The sequence below is a fragment of the Thamnophis sirtalis genome, unplaced genomic scaffold (genome assembly GCF_051295495.1).
Source record: "Thamnophis sirtalis isolate CommonGarterSnake01/CBP01778 unplaced genomic scaffold, rThaSir2_p1.2 scaffold_2, whole genome shotgun sequence".
NCBI classification, from domain to species: Eukaryota; Metazoa; Chordata; class Lepidosauria; order Squamata; family Natricidae; genus Thamnophis; species Thamnophis sirtalis.
The window spans coordinates 46,136,954-46,159,175 of record NW_028261382.1 but is presented as its reverse complement, the minus strand read 5'-3'; the positions used below and the strand labels follow the sequence as shown (position 1 = coordinate 46,159,175).

General features: G+C 42.3%; 2 protein-coding genes and 1 non-coding gene across 3 annotated transcripts in view; 1 reads left to right on the top strand and 2 right to left on the bottom strand.

Annotated features, from left to right (window-relative positions):
- Positions 1-9,911, bottom strand: part of ACTN3 (actinin alpha 3) — a 42,449-nt gene extending 32,538 nt beyond the window's left edge. Inside the window, exon 1 of the mRNA XM_087705305.1 lies at positions 9,589-9,911. Within this exon, the coding sequence (XP_087561431.1) occupies positions 9,589-9,720 (132 nt within the window). The 5' untranslated portion in view covers positions 9,721-9,911. The remainder of the gene's footprint in view (positions 1-9,588) is intronic.
- A 2,937-nt stretch (positions 9,912-12,848) lies between these two features.
- On the bottom strand, positions 12,849-13,039 carry LOC148048744 (U2 spliceosomal RNA). Its single transcript, XR_015695745.1, has one exon. It is a non-coding gene; the product is annotated as a U2 spliceosomal RNA (small nuclear RNA).
- A 2,113-nt stretch (positions 13,040-15,152) lies between these two features.
- ZDHHC24 (zDHHC palmitoyltransferase 24) lies at positions 15,153-22,167 on the top strand. The gene is made up of 4 exons (XM_014052397.2): positions 15,153-15,442; positions 17,134-17,411; positions 19,127-19,439; positions 20,903-22,167. Exons 1-3 carry the CDS (start codon positions 15,195-15,197, stop codon positions 19,435-19,437), a joined length of 837 nt encoding a protein of 278 aa, XP_013907872.1. The 5' UTR covers positions 15,153-15,194; the 3' UTR covers positions 19,438-19,439; positions 20,903-22,167.
- The last annotated feature ends 55 nt before the right edge of the window (positions 22,168-22,222 follow it).

Genomic DNA, 22,222 nt, shown 5'->3' with positions numbered 1-22,222 from the left:
TGTTTAAAATGCCAGAGCAAAGAAACTTAATGTGAAAAGATGAAACTAAGCTGATAAAGAAACAGATTTCCACATATAACCATCAATTATTCTCATTAGTCATCCCACTGATGCTTGCAGAAGGCATACTGGTATAATACAAGTGGACAATCAGTTGAAAAGAATGGATTATATATTTTTGTCTTCCAAGAAATCAGAGAGATATCAGAGGGAGAAAACTGGATCCAAAATCAGAGGGAAAGAACACCAGAGCACAAAAAAGGATGCCACAGGAAGAAAGATGAGTGAAGGAGAAGTAAAGGAGCGGTCCTACACATTTTAAATTCCGATGACTCCCAATTCAGCCTTTGATATTTAAAAAAAAAATCACTTGATCCTAAAGGATCAGGCCACAGCTCTTCCAGGCTCTATTATGTCTGTATTAAGTTTCCAATGGTCATGTCCCTGATAATACAGTACTCAGAAGGCTTAAATGGACTATCAGATAAGTGCTTACTCATTACTGTAAATCGAAGTTGAGGAGTGGTTGGAATGAGGAAACTGTAACTGGGGAGACTGGATTGCTACCCACCCTAAGCAACTCAAGGTTAATCATATAGAAATTAAACGTACAATAAACTAGTATACACATTCCTAACTAAGAGCACACCAGAAGTAATTCTTGATTCAGATTCCCACTGAATCCGTTGTGACAGGTAATCTTTGACTTAGAACCATTCGTTTAGTGACTGTAGTTGCAATGGCACTGGAAATAAAGTGATTTATGACTGGTTTCCACACTGATTACCGTGGCGCCATCCCTATGGTCACATGATTTATGTTCGGACCAGGGGTGAAATGCTACCGGTTCGGGCCTGTTCACCTGAATTGGTGGTAAAAAAAATGTTTTAAAAAAGGTTCCCACGATCATGCTGATTGTTGGAACCTTTTTAAAGCTTTTTTAAAGCATTTTTTTACTACCTATTCAGGCGAATAGGTAGTAAAAATGCTTTAAAAAGTAATTTTAAAAAGTTGACCACTCCCACCCAGTCACATGACCCCCACCAAGCCATGCCCACCAAGCCACGCCCACAGAACCTGTAGGGAAAATTTTTGAATTTCCCCACTGGTTTGGACGCTTGGCAACTGGTTCATACTTACAATGTCCTGGGGTCATGTGATCCCTTTTTGTGACTTTCTGACAAGCAAAGTCAATGAGGAAGCCAGATTCACTTAACAACCGTGTAACTTAACAACTGCAGTGATTAACTTAACAAACTCTGGCAAGAAAAAATCGTAAAATAGGACAAAATTCACTTAACAAATGTTTCGCTTAGCAACAGAAATTTCAGGCTCAATGGTGGTCATTAATTCAAGGACTACCGGTTCTTTAAATTTTCCAAGGTTTGTGTTTTACTTTGGTTTTGGATTAAGGTATCGCAGAGCTTTTCGATGCCCGAGTCTCCATCTGCCATTATGGCAGTGCTTGGAAGTGTTGCTATGCAATATGCATATACAGGTGGTCCTTGACATACGACCACAATTGAGCCCAACATCTCTGTTGTTAAATGAGATGTCTGTTAAATGAGTTTTTCCCCATTTTACGACATTTCTTGCCAAAGCGGTTAAATGAATCTCTGTAGTTGATACGTTAGTAACCCGGTTGTTAAGTGAATCTTGCTTCCCCCGTTGACTTTCCTTGTCAAGAAGGTTGCAAAAGAGGATCACGTGACCTTGGGACACTGTGACCATCGTAAGTATGAACCAATTTCTAAGCATCTAAATTTGGATCACAGGATCATGGGGTTGCTGCCGAGGTCATAAGTATGGAAAAACTGGTCATAAGTCACTTTGTTCAATGCCCCTGTAACTTCGAACGGTCACTAAATGAACTGTTGCAAATCAAGCTGTAAATTGGTAATTAAAAAGTAATTCAGACAAGATGCATTCTAGGATTCTCCCAGCAATTGTCATAGCCTAATAACTCAAAATGCAACGATTCCCCCTCGCAATTGGTTTGAAATTATAAAGCAAGTTGATCCTCATCCTTCATAAGACTTTTTAAGTCCTTTGCGCTATCAAATAATGTGAGCAAAGTGGTCGGCATGCTTTGGGTATCTTTGTGAGGCTCTTTATTATTTTGGCTCTTTCCCAGTCTGTAAGAGTGCCAAACTGTACAGGGACCGGATCTGAGCCTATGTCTCTCTTAACTGAGGGTGTGTGTGTGTGTGTGTGTGTATGCGTGTCTCTGTGCAACTGACACAACAATGAGAAGCTATTTCCGGTTTCTCTCTCACACACAAGGAGGCTAGCCAAGGCAAATATCTCCCTGCAGGTGCCATGCCAGTGGTGGGTTTTGTCTCGTGGGCCGCTGGTTGATGAGGCTTAACAGATTTGGCTGCTGCTGACATCATTACAAAAGAGGCAATCCCCTTCTATTGTGCGCTGCGGGAGACAGCCAAAAGATGATGTAACACAACAGAGGGGTTTGGTGGAGGGAGGGAGGAGAGAGGTGGACGTTTTGATTTGCTCAATCTCGTTTTTGGAGAAGAGGAATGCATCTGAGGTTGATTGCTTATGGATCCCAGTAAGAAATGTGCTGATGGAAATCTCCCTCATAAAATATGCAGAACTGTAGGTGGGGGTTTATTTAATTTCACTTGTGACACCGAAATGTACTGAAATACATCTTTTGATTTAAAAAACCATGCCGGTAACATCTTCTACAAATGCACATTTTGAAAAAAGGATTTTAGAGCAGATTAAATGTGTATTTTATGAGGGATGTTTGTGTGGGGGCGTCTTTGAGTGAGTCTTGACTCTTGCACACTGCGTGAAATACCCCTAAGACCTTTTGTTGCTGCGACACCAACTTATTGGAGCTCTCGTCTCACAATCAGGAGGCTGTGACTTCAATCCTAGGTAGAGGCAGATATTTATCTCTCTATGCACCACGAGAATTTATCTGCTGAACAGAAACTCCGCATTCGCGACAGTAAGGGCATCCGGCCATTAAAACACTCTGCTAACTCCATTCAGTTGCCCAGACAGTCTCTGCCCCACAAGGGGTTATGGGGTTGTTAAAAGAGGATGATGATCACATCCATGTCCTGTTCACTTTTGGCATGGTTCCCTCCTTCGCTTTTGTCTTTGGCCAGGCTCATAGATATAATGCAAGCCCTGCTATGTCTCACCTGTAGTATTGTGTATGTTGGGAGATAACATATTATAGCACCTGAGTATTAAATTTATTTTCTGCAGTGATCTAGTTTTTTTTTTTCTCGGACCTGTGAGTTTTTTTCTTAATTCCCATCATTCATTGACATAATAAGTGTTTCCCCAATGCCAGGGCTTATAGTTAGCCTAAACTCCCATCCTACAGTCTTATACTTTACCCTCCTCCTACTTATGGGTTGGGGAGAGGCAGCACAACTCTCCTCATCTTCGCCAAGAAGATTCAAATGATGAACACTGTAGTATAACATAGTTCAGGGGCCTTGGCGGGAAAGACTTTTCCGGGCTAGATGCTCTCAACAAAACAGGTGTGTTGCTGTGTCTTTGAACAACCAATGAAACTCCTCAGTATAGTATTTTGTTCACACCTTTGCTACCCTGGTTTTTCCAAATGCTTTGCTTCTCACATCATCTCCCACTTCAGTTTTCCCTACTACCGGCATTTAAATTGTAATCTCTGTGGGCCAGAAGATTCAATCTCAAGCTTGAATAGCCAGAAATTGTGGGCGGGCGGCCTGAGCAGGCATGTTTGTATGCAGAACTGCAAAAATCTAAAAAACAGAGTGTTTAAGAAGTATTAAGCATGATTAAAATTTAGCACTGCTCAGAAATTTTGATGCCTTGCACCCAGCCCAGATTGTAGCGCCGATTGGCCAGAACTGAGGAAGGAATATGAGATCTAATCCATGAGCACTTATAGTAGCTGAAAATTGATTGTGGCTTTCCCTTTTTGTTGGTATCAGTAAAAAACATTGTTATTGTGTATATGGACAACTTCCATTCAGAAGAGGGATCATGGTCCTGTTGTCCATTATGCATAACGTCTGCTTCACATGTGAATGTTTCATACAAATCACCCTTACAAGGAAGATACTAAGTCCAAGGTAGTATCCATAGCCGAATAGAGAATTTTCACACTGAATAACCAACTTGTCATCTACTGAATAAGCCTAGGCTATTCACTAATTAAACAAACTTACATCGACGCCCGTCTCTAACATTATTAAATGTTAAATTAAATGATTACATAATACACACCCTTAAACACAACCACAATCACAAACGTATGATTACGGTAGTCTTTCTCTTTTTCCTAATTACTTGCATAGGGATTATTCTTTATACTACTTATCTTGTTTGTATTTTTTGTCATGGATTGCACCAGTGAGGCTAAAACCAATTTTGTTGTATACATGATGTATAATGACAAAAAGACTATTATATCTAAACTCCAACCAAGTTTATCCACACAGCGAGTGCATAAAGTAGTTGTTTCACTCAAGAGATGCAACTCTCTTTAAATAGCTTCTTCAATCTGAAGGCCCATCTATCTTCCAGGGACGGGCAGGGAGACCCTTCCCGTACCCTATTAAGCTCTGTCCTCTTCCAAAATACGACCATTAGCTCATCTGTAACCTCCTTGCACAGCAATAGAGCTGAAGAGCAGTTTTTAGAAACTGCCTTACATGGGCAAGGCATCTGGAACAGCAGCAGCCACCTGATACCCGACTGATGCAAAACCAGCCCCACAGATCTCCAGCATCAGCAGGAAATAAGCCTCTGGACTCAGAGCTACACGACCGGGCGTTATTCGGCAGAGAAGAAACAATCCCCGATCAGCAAAATGGGGTGGGGGAGGAGAAGCTGGTACATCCAGGTACATCCGCCTTTGCAAATGTGCCCAGCCTGTTCATTAGAATAGAGCAGAGTTGGAAGGGACCTTGGAGGGTCTTCTAGTCCAACCCCCCGCCCAGGCAAGAAACCCTAGACCACTTCAGACAAATGGTTGTCCAGTCTCTTCTTAATACTCTTCCAGTGTTGGAGCATTCACCACTTCTGGAGGAAAGCAGCTCCACATATCATTAGTCACTGGGGTCAATAGTGACTACAGGTAGTGTTCAACTTACAACCTCAACTGAATCGGCATTTCAGTCGTAAGTCATTGCAATTGTAAGTTGAGGCATTACATAGACTTGATTTTTATATCTGTTTTGGGGACAGTAGTTAAGGGAATCTCCATTGTTGTTAAGCAAACCCTGTGGTTGTTAAGCAAATCACATGGTCATAAGTGCAAAGCCATTTTACCTTTTTTTTTTGCTGGAAAATGGCAAAAAAAGTCACAAAATGCGATCACAGGACCACTGGACATGGCAGCCCATCAGTTGCTGAGACTCTAAAATATGATCAGGTGACCACAGGTAGTATAGCAATCGTACCTTTTGAGGATAAATCGTAAGTAACGTTTTCAAGTCTGTAGTAACTTCAAATGGTCATTAATTGACCACTTGTAAGTCAAGGCTACCCATATAAGGTGTGGCAATTGTACACGAGTGCATTAAAACGTACTAGTTGTGAGGGTTAGCTGGTTGTTTTTTTGTTTGACATGGTGAATTCAAGCTGAAGGAAGTGGACATGGAATTGCTTTGTTATTTTTATAAATCCTTAGGCGACTTTAAAGCAACTTAAAACTAAGGAGAAACTTCCTGACAGTTAGAACAATTAACCAGTGGAACAACCTGCCTCCAATTGTAAATGCTCCAACACTGGAAGTTTTTAAGAAGAGATTGGACAACGATTTGTCTGAAATGGTATAGGATTTCCTGCCTGAGTAGGGGATTGGACTAAAAGACCTCCAAGGTTCCTTCCAACTATTCTATTCTATTCTATTCTATTCTATTCCCCTCCTCCAGCAATGAGATGGAAATTATGTAGGCCATCTTTCCTCAACCTCTAGGGATCTCAAGATGGACCATGCTGTTTGAACAGTAGGAGAAGTTTCGTTAGATAAATAGGAATGCAGAACTGAATGAAGGAGAGAAAATAGCTATAAGGTCTGGAAGAAAGTTTAGTTATGTGGATGAGTCCACTTGGTCCAGCATATACCATATCAACCAGCATTGGAACCAGACATTGTAAAAACAAGAAGAGGAATTTCTTGCATACCCCAAAATAAACCAGCAACTTTTGTTGTTATAAAAACGTGATTTAGCTAGAAGCCTGTGCAACATGCTTCTTCTAAAGATCCCATCACCTACATTAAATGCATTTTTTTAAAAACAAAAACTGGAAAATACAAGATTGACCCAAAGGGATTTTCTTGAAAACGTTTCGCTTCTCATCCAAGAAACTTCTTCAGAACTGAAAACGCTTCTTGGACAAGAGGAAAACGTTTTCAAGGGGGAAAAAACAGTTGTCTTTTGGAAAAGCACCTTTGGGACAACCATGATGAATCTCCGTAGACATACAAATTTATTCAATGAAGCAAGAGAGTAGAATGTGGGGGCGTTCTTAAGTCATCTTGAATCAAAGCCAATGAACGTAGCTTTTTCCCAGAAACGGCCTTCTAGGCCTGAGTATCAACTTCTCCTAAATGATCAGGCACATTGTGACGCAATCTTAGATGCTCTCTGGCCCTTCCCCATTATCCTAAGACCACCATGCCTTTGTCCCCAAAGTAAACAGGTGGTGAAATCCTTTGGGCTCTATAGCCAAATAGATCCCTGAAGAGGCCAGCCTGAGTCACTTTAGTCCCATTTAAACTTTAGGGAAACTAGATTTTTTTTTTTAGCTGTCCTTTCTTCAGGCATTATGTTGATGGTATCTCTAAGTAGAATTAGATCTGTTACATACTTTGGCTCAGAATCATTATTTATCTGAAAAGTTTGGTGAGGAATGCTGATGTGCATTTGAGAGACCAAATCAAGGAGATACATTAAGAAAACGGCCATAATTTAACTGCGAGGTCAGTTCGATCTGCATTGCAGAGTGAAAGATCTATACAGCAAGATAGGTTTTGTGTTTGATTAGTGGCATGAGAATACCAGCAAAATGTCGTTTAAAAACTTTCTGTCTGCTTATCTGGCATTGTAAAAATATCAGAAGTTGCCCTATGCCAAATCAGACTGCCATCCCATCTTAATAACACTAAAATTCCCTCACCCGCTGCTCTCCAGATCTAATTGGCTACAAATCCCAAATATTTTATGAGAAAAGAACTCATAGGATAATCGATCAAATGCTATGGGCTGAGCCAGGGATCTTTTTCATGTAAAGTACAAGTTCGACTACTTGTAAAACACACAGCCCGTCCTCAAAATTAGAAAACCAAATTAGAAACCATAAGAACAAAAAGGCAAGATATCATAGTCCAAATCTGATTTAAAAACTAAATAGCATGAAATATCAAAACTCAGCTGAGTTAATCTGCAGTAGCAAAAAATAAAAATAAAATCAGGAGATGTCCGGTAGCACATTTTCCAATTAATAGATTTTATTAAAAATAGCAGAATCTTTTGTGAGCTGATGGAAGGAATTGCCGCTCACAAAAACATATGACTTTTAATAAAACATGTTACTCAGAAAAGGTTCTACCAACTTCCTTCTGATTTTTTAATTTCAACTCAGAATTTCCTCATCCATAGATGTTACTTATTTCCAGTTCCCTGCCTCAAAATATATGAACAGGTGTGGAATAAAAAAAGCTTATGTTCACAGAATATTGCATGTTTTTCTTTGTATAATCATGCTATCTGCAGAATGAACCTGTCTAGTGTAGCATTATATTTTTTATTGTTAGATAACAGAGGTTACGAGATAGTAGATACAATAAGGCCATGTGTTCCCTCTATGTCAGAATGAAAGCGCTGTGGGAAAATATTAATAATTTTCTGAAAATTGTCTTTGCTTAAGAGGTCCTCTTGCCACATGTTAAGTTTTCAGACACAAGAATTCAGAGGAATGTCTCAGATTTATAACTCTTACAGGGGCTCCACAAATGATAGATGTAGCCAAGAGGGGTGAAGAGCACTTCTTACAAGAGTTGGATAGAAAGCAGGATTGACGCATGAATGACAGGAGGCCGACCTTTTAGAATGCCCCTCCTCCCCGGTTGCTATCCTTAGAAAAAAAGAGGTGAACTGAAATAAGGATGAAGTTGGTGAATTCCTTTCTCCTCCTCACAGTCCCTAAATTCCATATGCTCCCAAATGCTCTCTCGCTGCCGGGACTTGAAAAAACTCAAAGCAGATATTGTATTTTCCTTTTTTTTAAATGCAAGTGGCTTCCTTCTCGTGGCACAAGAGCTCTGAGTCCTATTCTACTATCAGATATAGTGGCGTGTTTGCAAATGGCTGCTTAATTACTAAGGGAGATGCTTTGGCATACAAGCCCACATAATGTTGGGTGAAAAGAGATTAGGGCCATCTCTGAAAGCCTGTGATTAGGATACGGCCCCATATGTGATAATATTTTAACCAAGCTGTGCTAGGGCGGGTTCCCAACTGCCACAAAAAGATATATTTAGCTGGTTCCTTTTCCTTCTCCCTTGGGTCTCTGTCATTCCAGGCATTGCTCAGACGTGGCTCCTCTGGCCCTCGGCAGATTCCACTCTGCTGACATATGTGCTCTTTCCTTCTTCCTTGCACACCCCTTCTGTCCACCAGTACTACTTTGAATCTTGCCTGACGTACGGTGCCCAAAATGTCACTCATGGTCGTTCCTGTGTGGGATGTGGGTCTGGCTGATGGGAGGTGACAGCTGCAGGCAATGGTATCTAATGTACAGAGAGGGCAGCTGGCCCTTAGAAGATTCCTATAATATAGGTACAAGATCCCTTTCTTTCTCTAGGGTAGTGGCCAACTCTATGGAATAGCAATAGCACTTAGACTTATATACCGCTTTACAGCCCTCTCTAAGCGGTTTTACAGAGTCAGCCTCTTGCCCCCAACAATCTGGGTCCTCCTTTTACCCACCTCGGAAGGATGGAAGGCTGAATCAACCTTGAGCCGGTGGGACTTGAACTGCCAAACTTCTGGCAATCAGCAGTCCGCAGAAGTAGCCTGCAATACGGCACTCTAACCACTGCGCCACCATGGCTAAATGTTTATTTCAGATCAGAAAAAGCAGGCAATTTCCAAAAGGATTAGTTGATTCCGACACTGATTCCACTGTCAGGTTAAGTTAACTCCATCACCGACTCCACCATCGGCTTATTTTTTTAATCAATGCAAGCCTTTCCCCCCCATCCTGCAAAGTCCACTGAGCAAGTATGACCTCAGACCTCAACATCCATGGTTTCAGGAGAGTTTATCTGTCTTCCCACTCAGCAATTTCCACTGAGGCCAACTCAAGGCTTCCCTCCCTCCCAGGAAGACAGAGGCGCACCTCAGAATTACTACCTGGTATTTATGATTGGTGCCACTGGAAATAAATGTGAATTTGTCGATAAACACAGCAAGGAATTAGAGAAGTAGCCGAGCCGGCTCATGACCCAACAGCTCTCCTGGAGACGTTCCATTCAGAAAGACCCTTGGGCCTGGAACCTGATCCTGGCCCAATCCTGGATCTGCTGTTTTCTCTCTCTAACTGGCCTCCTACCTTTCGCTGTTGCTTTTCCCAGGCTGGGTCAAGCAGTAAATCCCGATCCCAGTCTTCCTCCTGTGCCATGTAGTCTTCAGTCATCATGTAGCAATGGTTGTATTGGATGTGCGTTTCCATCTGCGTCGTCATATTGCCTTGTTCTGCGAAGCCCTTTTCCTCTGTGCCTATTCTCTCCCTTACAATTTACACGGTTCCCCCCCTCGCTCGAGCTTTCGGTCTCTTTTTCTGCTTTGCTCCCCTCTCTCGGTTCCCCTTAGAGGTCAAGATCCCCCAAGTCCTTCCAGGCTGTGCGTCTGCCTGCTTTGCAGCTGCACCTGTCAAAACCCATCCACGTGACCAGTCCTCAATAAGTATTATCAGCCCCCGGGAAGGGAGATCAGGTTCCATCTTAAAAAGGCCACGGGGAGGGGACAGCACAAGTGTTCCTACCAACCATAGGGGTGGTGAAGACAACTGTTGGGAGGCCAAGTATTCCCCCCCTTAAAGCAGAACCCACAAGCTCTTAAAAAAGAAATTGCTCCAGTGGACTCAATGTCTCTCCCATAAAATACATGCCAGATGCAGGAAGACTCCTCTTAGAGCAAGATTCTCTGCCCAGGGAGGAAATTTCCCATTTTCAGTACAGCAAAAGTGGAAAAATCGTACTCAGAGCACTGTCATTAATTTTCCACTAAGGTGCAAGGCAAGGTTTTGGACATGTTGTCAGATTCAAGAATAGATGGATGGCTGTTAATGAACAGAACAACAGACTTGGAAGGAACCTTGGAGGTCTTCTAGTCCAACCCCCTGCTCAAGCAGGAGACTCTATTTGATTTCAGACAAAAGCCTATCTAATAATCTTTTTTAAAAAAAACCTCCAATGATGGAGCACCCACAATTTCTGGAGGCTAGCCCTTCCAGTGATTAAGGGTCAGTTGGCCTCCATATTGAGAAAGAAGTAGACCAAATTAGTTTCCAGATTTTCTCTTATAATAGAATAACAGAATTGGAAGAGACCTTGGAGGTCTTCTAGTCCAACCCTCTGCTTAGGCAGGAAACCCTATACCATTTTAGACAAATGGTTATCCAATCTCTTCTTCAAAACTTCCATTGTTGGAGCACTTGCAACTTCTGGAGGCAGGTTGTTCCACTGATTAATTGTTCAAACTGTCAGAAAATTCCTCCTTAGTTCTAAGTTGCTTCTCTCCTTGATTAGTTTCCGCCCATTGCTTCTTGTTCTACCCTCAGATGCTTTGGAGAATAGCTTGACTCCCTCTTCTTTGTGGCAGCCACTGAGATATTGGAATACTGCTATCGTGTCAGCCCTAGTCCTTCTTTTCATCAAACTAGATATACCCTGTTCCTGCAACCGTTCTTCGTATGTTTTAGCTTCCAGTCCCCTAATCATCTTTGTTGCTTTTCTCTGCACTCTTATCTAAAGACCCAACATCTTTTTTACATCATGGCAACCAAACTGGATGCAATATTCCAAGTGTGGCCTTACCATCTTATCTTATGAATTTGGACTTGCAACCATGTTTCCCAAATAGATTCTAAAAATTTCCGAGCACTTCCTATGACAACAACCAAGCAACCTGAGTTCCTTTTGAGATCCTGGCACTCTGTCCAATGAAACTTTTTTCTTCTTCCCCAGATGGATGGAATATGGCCTCTTTATTTTATTCCAAGCAATGAAGGGAAAACCTTCTGCACATGTTCATTCAGGTGTCTATTTCACAAGCTCTATGTGGGGTTCCCCAATATTAAAACTAGATGCCGCACGTATCTCAGGATGTTTGGCACTCCAGAAACTGCTTTTATTTTACAAAAGGTTACTTCTTCCTTATGAAAAGGTCTGCAAGAAACCAGCCTTCCCCTGCACTTTAAAAGGTGATAGGTTTGTTGCGTATCTCGGAAAGTCACATGTTGCATTTGGATGTTTGAAATCCTCCCCATGAGCTTTAAAACGTGCCAGAAGAAATACCTGTTGAAAGGTCATTTCAGGAGGAGAGGAAAAGGTTTTCCAAGACTGACCTTATTCTGTTTGGGATACCATGGACACAGATTGGGTTCCGATTCCAAGAGCTTTCTGCTTCTTTGTATTTCACCAGCATTTGCATAACTCAATGGAGTCTCAGTTCATTTGCAGGCTGCTCCTGCTACGCAGGAGTTATTCTTAGGATCAGTGAGAAGGGGCTTGGGAAAGCTACTGAATGCGGGGGGGGGGGGGGGGGGGAGTCAGGTTCTAATTTAATGTTTCAAAGTAGACTAAAGGTATACAAAGCTTTTTAATCCATTGCTTTAAATCATATTTCTACAGAAAAAAACAATTGCTACCAACCTGCCTTCCATTGAGGCCCTGTATACTGTAGGAGTCAGTATACAGGTCCTCAATGGAATGAAGTTTATTTGTTTCCTAGTATGATTTGATTGCTTACTAGTAACCTGTGACTACTACTAAGTGTTGTATCTCATGATTCTTTATTAATGTATTGTATTTTATTTTTCTTTATGTACACTGAGAGCATAAGCACCAAAGATAAATTCCTTGTGTGTCCAATCACACATGGCCAATAAAGAATTCTATTCTATTCTATTCTATACAGCATCTTATCTTTTCCAAGTTCCTGTACAGGTATCAACAGACATAGCAAAAAAATGTAGAGATATTTTAAAAAGTTAGTCTCTTTCAATAAGTTAAACAATATAGTCAAAAAACAAAATATACAGAAAATGTACATTTTGATGTACAGATAAACAGATCGCTGCCTTTGTTTTGGTCTTTTGACTTAAACTTAAATTTAGCAATGCATAAAAAACAGAAGACAAGATCCTAATCTGCTTGTTTTTGGCATTTAAAGGATCAATGTTTAGATCAGCAGGTCAGCGGTTCAAATCTCACCGGCTCAGGGTTGACTCAGCCTTCCATCCTTCCGAGGTGGGTAAAATGAGGACCCAGATTGTTGGGGGCAATATGCTGACTCTCTGTAAACCGCTTAGAGAGGCCTGAAAGGCCTATGAAGCGGTATATAAGTCTACTGCTATTGCTGCTATTGCTATTACCCTGAGGAAGCTCCTGGAAAAGTATCTGCAATTTTCTTGGCAAAATGATGCAAAAACTCTTTGTTAGAGAAGGAGGAAATTAAGCAAGACAAAGCCAAATATGCAGCCCCATGGTGAACTAAATCTCCCACTTTCTAACATAGGCCATATGCTTGAAAGTAGTAGCAAGCTCATTTTATTTCATCTATTCTTTAACCAATCAAATTCCTCCCAGGGGGAGGTGCACCATTCCTGGAGGTACTGCAATACCAGGCTGATGCTTGGAGTGGATGGAGCAAGCCCCTATTCCATCTCCCAGTTCCAAAAATCCATTTAATATGTAGTCCTCAAATAGAGGACATATCAGATATTAAACTGATAAGAACAGATACTACACTTGATCTTAGCCAAAAGGCCGAGAAGCGATACCTTCCCTGGCCAACAGCCTCCTAGGGCATTCTTTCCTAGGAAACTTCAGATAACGACGAGCAAATTCTTTACGGAACTATTCCTTATCGCATCGGAATTTGCACAGCTTTGCAATCTCATCAGATACATTCTGACAACATGCCTATTTCTACTGTCCAAGTTAACAGCCTTCGATTGTGAAGTTTAAATATAAAAATTATAAATTTTGTTAGCAACACTCATATCCTGATTGCCTGTGTGCTTCTTTCGACAGCTATTGGTGCGATATTTACATACGCCTTCCCATTTCTCCCATCATGCCCTTGGAGCTGTTATTCCAGTACTTACCAGTAGAGACCTCAGTCCTCCTACTCTGAAAGCTTCTTGATCAATTAGCATTCTGAGAAAAGAAAGGGAAAGGCCCATGAGAATACGATAAATAAAAAAGAACGGCATACAAGACATTCCTTGCACAACGCTTCCTGGCTTTCACATCGGTCCACAAAGACAAACATTTCAGAAGCTTTGCTTGCCGTTTCCTTCAAGCTTTGAGCATGGATTATAGAAGCTTATTTTGAAAAATAAATGGTTATTGTATTCCTTAAAACACATGAGATCCTGTTATAAATTTACTTGCTCCGTTTCATACATATCAAAATGAACCAACAGCAATTATTATGAGTGGTAGCATTGAGTGCCCTATGCAGAACACTAAATTCATAACTGAAGAGGCTTAAGATGAGAAGCATTGTATTGTATTGTATTTAATTGATTTATAGGCCGCCCAATCCCGAAGGATCTAGCAAATCTAGAATGGCATAACTATCATTATTCTCATCTTCCCTATTACCTATCGCCTTATCTTTTTATGACTATAACTTTGTTGCTTGTATCTTACAATTTCTATTGTTTACTTAGTATCCTAGTATGATTTGTGTTGATTGCTTGTTGAGTATCCATGACTATCACGATGTGTTGTATCTAATGTTTTGTGCTGAATGTATTTTTATTATAATAGCAATAGCACTTACGGCTTATATACTGCTTCACAGTGCTTTAGAGCTCTCTCTAACCGGTTTAGTCATTCTGTTGCCCCCAACAATCTGGGTTCTCATTTTACCGACCTCAGGAGGTTGATTCAACCGTGAGCTGGTCAGGATCGAACTGCTGGCAGTGTGCAGTTAGTTTGCAATCCTGCATTCTAAACACTGGGAAGGAAGGAAGCTTAGTCTTACCGTATATACTGCTTCACAGTGCTTTTACAGCCCTCTCTAAAGAGGGTTTAGAGTAAGCCTCTTGCCCTCAACAATCTGGGTCCTCATTTTACGGACCTCAGAAGGACGGAAGGCTGAGTCAAACTGATCTATCACTATTGTTGTACGTACTCTGACAGCTTATGCACCTGAGACAAATCTCTTCCGTGTCTACTCACAGTTGGCCAATAAAGAATTCTAATTCTAATCATTCCTAAGACAATAGATAATGTGGATCAAGGAGATGCCAGGACTGTTTTTGAAGATGGAGGAAGCAGAATTAAAACACAGGTCCAGATGAAAAGCATTTGCCCATACAAAAGCAAGCCTTATGCCCACCTGTAAGAACAATACTGGTAGTCCTCGACTTACGACCACCACGGAGGCCAGAATTTATGTTAATAAGTGAGACAATTTTTAAAAGCGAGTTTTGTCCCATTTCATGACTTTTTTGCCACTTTTGTTAAGTGAATCACCGCAGGTGTTAAATCAGTAACACGGTTGTTAAGGGAATCCAGTTTCCCCACTGACTTGGCTTGTCAGAAGGTCGCAAAAGGGGATGGTGATGCTGCAACGGCCATAAGTGTGAAACATGGCCATAAGTCACTTTTTCAGTGCCCTTACAACCTCGGTCAGTAAGCAAACTGTTGCAAGTCGAGGACCCCTTGTATGTATCGTTTGAACGCTTGGTGCATTATGGCATCTCTGACACAGCCTGTCAGGGAGACAAATTGCTGAGGTAAACAGGGAAGATTCAAAAGCCGGGCGCCGATTGGATAGGAGACGCGCCGATCAGATAGAAAGGCGGGCTCAGCGGGGGCGGCCGCCGCCGCCGATTGGCTCAGCGGTTTGAGCGGGAAAGGGGCGGCTGAAGCGAAGCCGGAAGAGAGGCGGAGGCGCGTGGGCCGCGCACGCGCCGCCATGGCAGCCAGCGACTGGGACCGGCGAGCGCTGCCCGTCTGCGTCGGGGCAGTGTTGGCGACCGCGCTGGTCGCGGAGGTGCTGGTGGTGCTGCTGCGATTCCCTCCGCCCGGACAGCCGTTCCCGTTCTGGCCCATCGCCTCGCTGCTTTTCCTGCTGACCAGCGCCTTGGAGAGCTCGCGCCGCTTCATCATGGCTTCGCCCAGCACGCGCGGCGTCATGCTGGCGGGGGCGGGGCAAGGATGGGAGTGAGTGGGAGAGGTTACCGGCGCCGCGGCGGGGACCAATAGGAAAGCGACGATGGGGCGGGGCTTATAAAAATGGCGGGGGAAAAGGGACGGTGAGGCTTCAGTAATGGGGGAATTAGATTTCTGAGAGGAAAATGGAGATGAAACCGTTTATTCTGGAGGAGAGGATCTTTGCACGTGCTCAGGAACATGCTATTTTTCCCATTGGGCTTCTTTTTCAAGGAAAAAGGGAAAAAAGTTGGCTGAATATCAGCCTTTCCCGATATGGAATGGAATAGGAATAGAATATAATACAGAATAGAATAGGAGAATAGAATAAAAGAGGATTCACAATATCATAGCATAGAATAGAACAGAATAGAATATAGAATAAGAATAGAATAGAATAACAGTTGGAAGGGACCTTGGAGGTCTTCTAGTCCAACCCCCTGGGAGGAGCTTTAAAGCAAATGATACAACTTTTTGAAGTTTGTTGAACCTAAGCCCTCGGGGTTCCTAGGTTTATGAGGTCCCTGTCTCAAGGAGGCAGCCAACTGGGGACTGACTAAAAGTGTAAAGGAAAAAAAGAGTAATGGAAGAAGGCATCATTTTCTGCCAGCCCAATCCACCTCACAGGGTTGTTGTGGGGAAAATAGCAGGAAGAAGGAGTATTAAGTGTGTCTGCTGCTTTAAGTTACTTACAAAGTAATAAAGGGCAGGATAAAAATCAAATAACTCATCACGCATTATAGTAGTATTTGTGGACTGCAAATTTAAGACAGACCACTAGATGGCACCAAAGGGACACGGACTAATGTTTGCTGCCCTCTGGTGACTGTGTCATGTATGCATTTTATCTTATTAAATTTCTTTGCAAGGTGACGCTGGGCGGAGTACAATATATAAAAGCAACAGTATCAAATTAAAAATACAAATTCTAATTAAAAGGTTGGGAAGAAAGGGTCAGGATGTGCAGGTGGGGAGGTGGGATCTTCTATTGGTCTATCAATCACATCAATTTTTTCCCCAAGAAGGATTTGGAATCCCAAAGGAAGACAAATGTACTCCCTGGGCTGAACCAATAATGCTTTATTGTCTTATTTATTTATATTCTATCTTTATTTCTTTTATAAACAACTCAAGAAGGTGAATATATTTAATGTTCCTCCTTCCAATTTTCCCCACAACAACAATTCTCTACGTTGGTTGGGCTGAGAGACAGAGGTTTATCTAAAGTCATCCAGCCAAGCTTTAATTCCTTATGTGGAACTAGAACTCATCGTCTCCTGGTGATTGGTCCAAAGTCACTCACCTGGCTTTCATGCCCAAGGTGGGACTAGAGCTCAGTGTCTCCTGGTGATTGGCCAGGAGACAGTCACTCAGACGTTTTCATGTCTAAGGTGGGACTACAACTAGAACTCAGCTTAAATGTAAGGTGGGACTAGAATTCACTGTCTCCTGGTGACTGGCCAGGAGACAGTCACTCAGATGGCTTTATGTCTAAAGTGGGACTAGAACTAGAATTCAGTTTAAATCTAAGGTGGGACTAGAACTCACTGTCTCCTGATGATTGACCAAAGTCACTTAGATGTCTTTCAAAGTCCAAGGCATTACTAAAGCTCATCATCTCCTGGTGATTGGTACAAGGCACCCAGTCAGCTCTATCTACCCTTCCACCCTCTCCTAACATTCATTCTTTTGCCTCCTTCCAGTTACTGCTATGCCTGCCAGACCCACGTGCCACCCCGCTGCAGCCACTGCTTTACCTGCAACGTTTGCGTCCTGCGACGAGATCACCATTGCCTGCTGCTCGGCCAGTGTTTGGGCTATCAGAACTACCGTTACTTCCTCTGCCTGCTGCTATATGGGTCGGTCGCCTTGCTGTACGGCAGCTTGCTCAACGCTAATGTGGTTTGGATGCTACTAGAGGAAGGCGGTCTTGCCCACACAATCCTCCTGCTGACGCTGCCTTGGCTGATGCTCTTGATGGGTAAGAACGAGTGAGAGCTTTTATTTATTTATTCATTCATTTAAAAGAAGAAGGAGTGGTGCGGTGGCCTAGAGGTGGAGCTCTTGCCTCACAATCAGGAGGCTATGAGTTCGATCCTAGGCAGAGAGGATTTCTCTCTCTGGGCCCGGTGAGAATATAGCTGCTGAATATAACTCCGCATTTGCGACAGGGAGATCATCCGGCCAGTAAAACACTCTACTAGCTACATTCAGTTGGCCAGGCTCCACCCCACAGGGGATTATGGGGTCCGATGATGATTTATTTAAAAGAAGAAGGTGGACATTTTTTGGTATCTGGGATCCCACTTCCAAGGCAATGGCGACATCAATGGCGAGGGGTGAGCAAGAGTGAATGCAGCCTGGATGTGTTGGTGAGAACTCACTGATGTGTTATGTGACCGATGAATGCCAACCCGTCTTAAATCTAAGATTTACAAGACCACCATCTGTCCTATTGCACTGTCTGGCACTGAATGCTGGGCAGCTACAACAGGGACCGAAAGCTATCTCCATGCCATGGAAATGCAGATTGGATATCGGGCATCTCCCTTCTTGACCACATCACAAAGGACAACATTTGACAACATTTTGGTGTGGCACCAACTATAGAGAAGGTGAGAGAAAGCCAGTTCCGGCTGGTATGGATATGTCCAGAGAGCAGCACCTTCCACCATTGCCAAGACTGCCTACAAACTGGAAATCAATGACTGGTGACCACCATCAACAAAGATATGCAAGCCGCAGGTCCTGCACCCTGGAGACTCAGCTGATTGTGCAAAGTGGCGTTCAATGATCCAAAAAGCAGACCCTGCCCTTGCAGGAATACTCTAGGAAGAACAAGATTTATTCATTTATCTAACTTATATGCCACCCATCTAGCCAGGACTTGATTTTGGGTGGCTTTCAAATAAAGAAAAACAATATAGATGATCCTTGACTTAACAAGCATTCATTTAGTGACCGTTCAAAGTTACAAAGGCAGTGATAAAACTTACATGACCGTTTTTCACATTTATAACCTTTGCAGCATGCTGTGGTCATGTGATCAGAATTTGGATTCTTGGCAATTTGCATGTATTAATCGCAGTTGCGGTTTCCTGGGGTCATGTGATTTCCTTTTGCAACAGAATAGAATAGAATAACAGTTGGAAGGGACCTTGGAGGTCTTCTAGTTCAACCCCCTGCTTAGGCAGGAAATCCTACACCACTTCAGACAAATGGTTCTCCAGCATCTTCTTCAAAACTTCCAATGTTGGAGCATTCACAACTCCTGGAGGCAAGTTGTTGACCTTCCAACAAGCAAAGTTAATGGGAAGCTAGATTCCCTGAACTGTGTTACTTAACAACTGTAGTGATTCACTGAACAGCTGTGGGGAGAAAGGTCGTAAATTGTAGCAAAACTCACTTAATAACTGCCTCACTTAGCAACAGAAATTTTGGGCTCAATTGTACTTTTAAGTCAAGGATTACCTGTAAAACATTAGAACAATAATAATAATAATAATAATAATTCACAATGAAAAGATGGATAGGAAGGGAGCAAGATACACACAAGGGCAGGTGGGTCTTGTCTTAATCATGGCTGGCTGGAGAATTCTGGGAGTTGAAGTCCACAAGTCTTAAAGTTGCCAGAGTTGGATATGTCTGCTCTAGATGAAGCAGCAATAATTACGCCTCACCTTCCTTCTCTTGCAGGGCAAGTCAGTTTCGTGACCTTTGTCTACGCTTTTGTGACCGACATCTGTGTTGTGGGCTTCTTATTCTGCATCAGTTTCCTGCTGTTCCACAGCTTGCTGGCCCTGCGCGGACAGACCACCAAAGAATGGTTTGAAGGAAATCGCCAATACCACCTGGGCTGGCGAAACAACCTTCGAGAAATCATGGGAAACCACTGGCTGCTGGCCTTCCTCACACCTTTCATCACTTCCCATTTGCCAGGAGACGGAATCAATTTCCAAACCAGCTTTCCGAAAACAGAAGTGCTCTCCAGATCACACAGCAGTTAAAGGTGTGTTCTGGGATTTTAAACAATTGGGGAGTATATGAGAATCAAAAAAAACACATCGTTCTGGTTGGTTAAAATGATAACTGCAGAGTCACGCTGTGGTGAGATGCACAGCCAAAAAAAAATTAATAATAAATAAATTACTACAATTTTTAGTACTATATGCAGGTATTCCTTATCTTAAAACCATTTATTTAGGTACCATTCTAAGTTACGCTTCTGAAAAACTGACTTATGACCATTTTTCTCATTCAGTTGCAGCATCCCCTTCGCCGTGTAATCAAAATTCGGATCCTTGGCAACTGACTCATATTTATGACAGTTGCAAGGTCCCAGGTCATGTGACCACCTTTTGTGATCTTCTGACAAGCAAAGTCAATTGGGAAGCCAGTTTCACTTAGCAACTGTGTTACGTGGTGGCACAGTGGTTAAAATGCAGTATTGCAAGCTAATTCTGCTGACTGCCGGCTGCCAGCAGTTCGACAGTTTGAGTCTAATCGGCTCAGGGTTTACTCAGTTTCCATCCTTTCTGAGGAAGGTAAAATGAGGACTCAGATTCTTGGGGGCAATAGGCTGACACTAAACCGCTCAGAGCGGGATGTAAAAGCACCATGAAGCAGTATATATGTCTTAAGTACTATTGCTATTGCTAACTAACAATAGTGGCAATTATTCACTTAAGAACTATGATGAGAAAGGTCAAAAATGGAGTGGGAAATCATTTAACAGCTGCCTTGCTTAGCAACATAAATTTTGGGCTCAGTTGTGGTTGTGATTTGAGGACTACCTATAGTATTATAGTACTTTTACAGATATTATAGATCTGCAGAACATTTTGAAATATTGATTTTGCATCGCATTATTAGTAGTTCTTGACTTACAACCACAGTTTTGAACCAGAACTTATATTGCTAAGTGTTTTTTTCAGTGAGTTGGATGTGATTTTATGACACACATACACACACACAAACACGGTTGTTAAGCAAATCATTGCAGGTGTTAAGTGAATCATGTGGTCATTAAGCAAATTTGTCTTTGCTTGTCGGAATCTGGCTGGGAAGGTCTCAAATGATCAGTCATGTGACCCGAGGACATTGCAACCATTGTAGATCAGGGTTCCCCAACCTCTGGTCCGCGGATTGACACTGGGCCACGGCATGTCAGAAACTGGGCTGTTCAAAAAAGCGAAGCCCCATCCACGGATGCAGGAAACATGCAAAACCACGACCCCTCCAGTCCGTGGAAAAACACCTTCACGGAACTGTTCCCTGTTGCCCAAACGGTTGGCAGCCATGTAGCTACATTTGAATTTTAATCATATGACCCTGGGGATGCTGTAATGGTCATCGTTGTACGTCATGTTTTTCACTGCTGTTGTAACTTCGAACGATCACCAAACGAATGTTTGTAAGTCAAGGACTATCTATGTGTTCAGGTTTGCTTATGACAGATTCTCTCTCTTCTAGGTTTTCCCCATCTGTAGTTATGAGGAAAGATGAATTCTACTTCCTTTCAACGATGGCTTTCTTCGCTCAAAAGCAGACAACTTGGGGCGAAAATTCTGACGGTTTTGTCTTACATCATTGAAAGCGGAAGCAGTTTGATCTTGGAACGGTGGTGACCGATTGCTTCCCCCACGTTTCCCCCCCGGGAAAGGGGCTTTGCAGTGCTTTCGTTTCAGTGATCTGGAAAGAAGGAAATTGCTAACAGGGGCAAGAGGGGGGGGGACCCTCGTGCTTGGCTAAACTGGTGTAAATGCAATGGTTAATATGGAACCATCTTTCCCTTGGTCCAAAGTATATTATTTATATATGTGTCTGTGTATTTTTTTTTCTCGCCCTTATATTCACTGCTCTGAAAATTTGCACATCCCTTCTTTCCCCAGCTTGGGAAAAATGTGAAGCTAAAGTCAAAAGAAAAACACTGTCTAGAAATGGATTCAGGGACCAAAATCCAAGTTTATAATGCTTTGCATCTCAGTTGTTTTCTCCCCTTGCAGCAATTGTGAGATTGTTTTTTTTTCCCCCCTGAGCCCTAAGATCATGCAGAAGTCAATAAATCTTACGTTGTGAAATATTAAGGCAGTGTTTCTCAACTGTGGCAACTTTAACACAAGTGGACTTCTTACTCCCAGAATTCCCCAGCCAGCTATGCTTTAAGAGGGGAATGGGTTTCAACTTCCAAAATTAAATCATGCTGGGATTCTGGGAGATAAAATCCACTCCCCTCAAAGTACCTTACCTGGGGAATTGTGAGAGTTGAAGTCCACCATCTTAAAGTCACCAGTGTTGGGAGATACTGTGTCAGGGAGATGAGATAGTTAACAATTTTCACCCCTTGTCATTCTCCCTGTTCCTTCCCCACATTTGGCACTGTTCCACCCAATATTGTCCACCCAAATGTCTCTCTTCCTCCTTTCATATCCAAAATCCCCATGGAAACGTTTGCACTGTGAGAGACCCACAAAATGTGTGGGCATGGGGGAACGCAACATTGACTGTATTCTTTTTCCCTTTTTGTTAGATTTTATCCACTGCCTTCTATGATGGTCGTTTCAATATTATTTTTAATGTTTCTAAGCCACCCAGAGTTGTTGGATACAAGATGGGCAGCAAACAAATTTCCTAAATAGAGAAATAAAGCATTTATACAGTGGCCTTCTATATTTAACCAAGCATTGATTGCACTGTAAACTTTTCAACCCAAAAAATAAACTCTTCCCATTTCTTCAAGCTAGGTGTGCAGACTATTATCAGTGGGCTTAATTTGAATGTCACGATAATGCA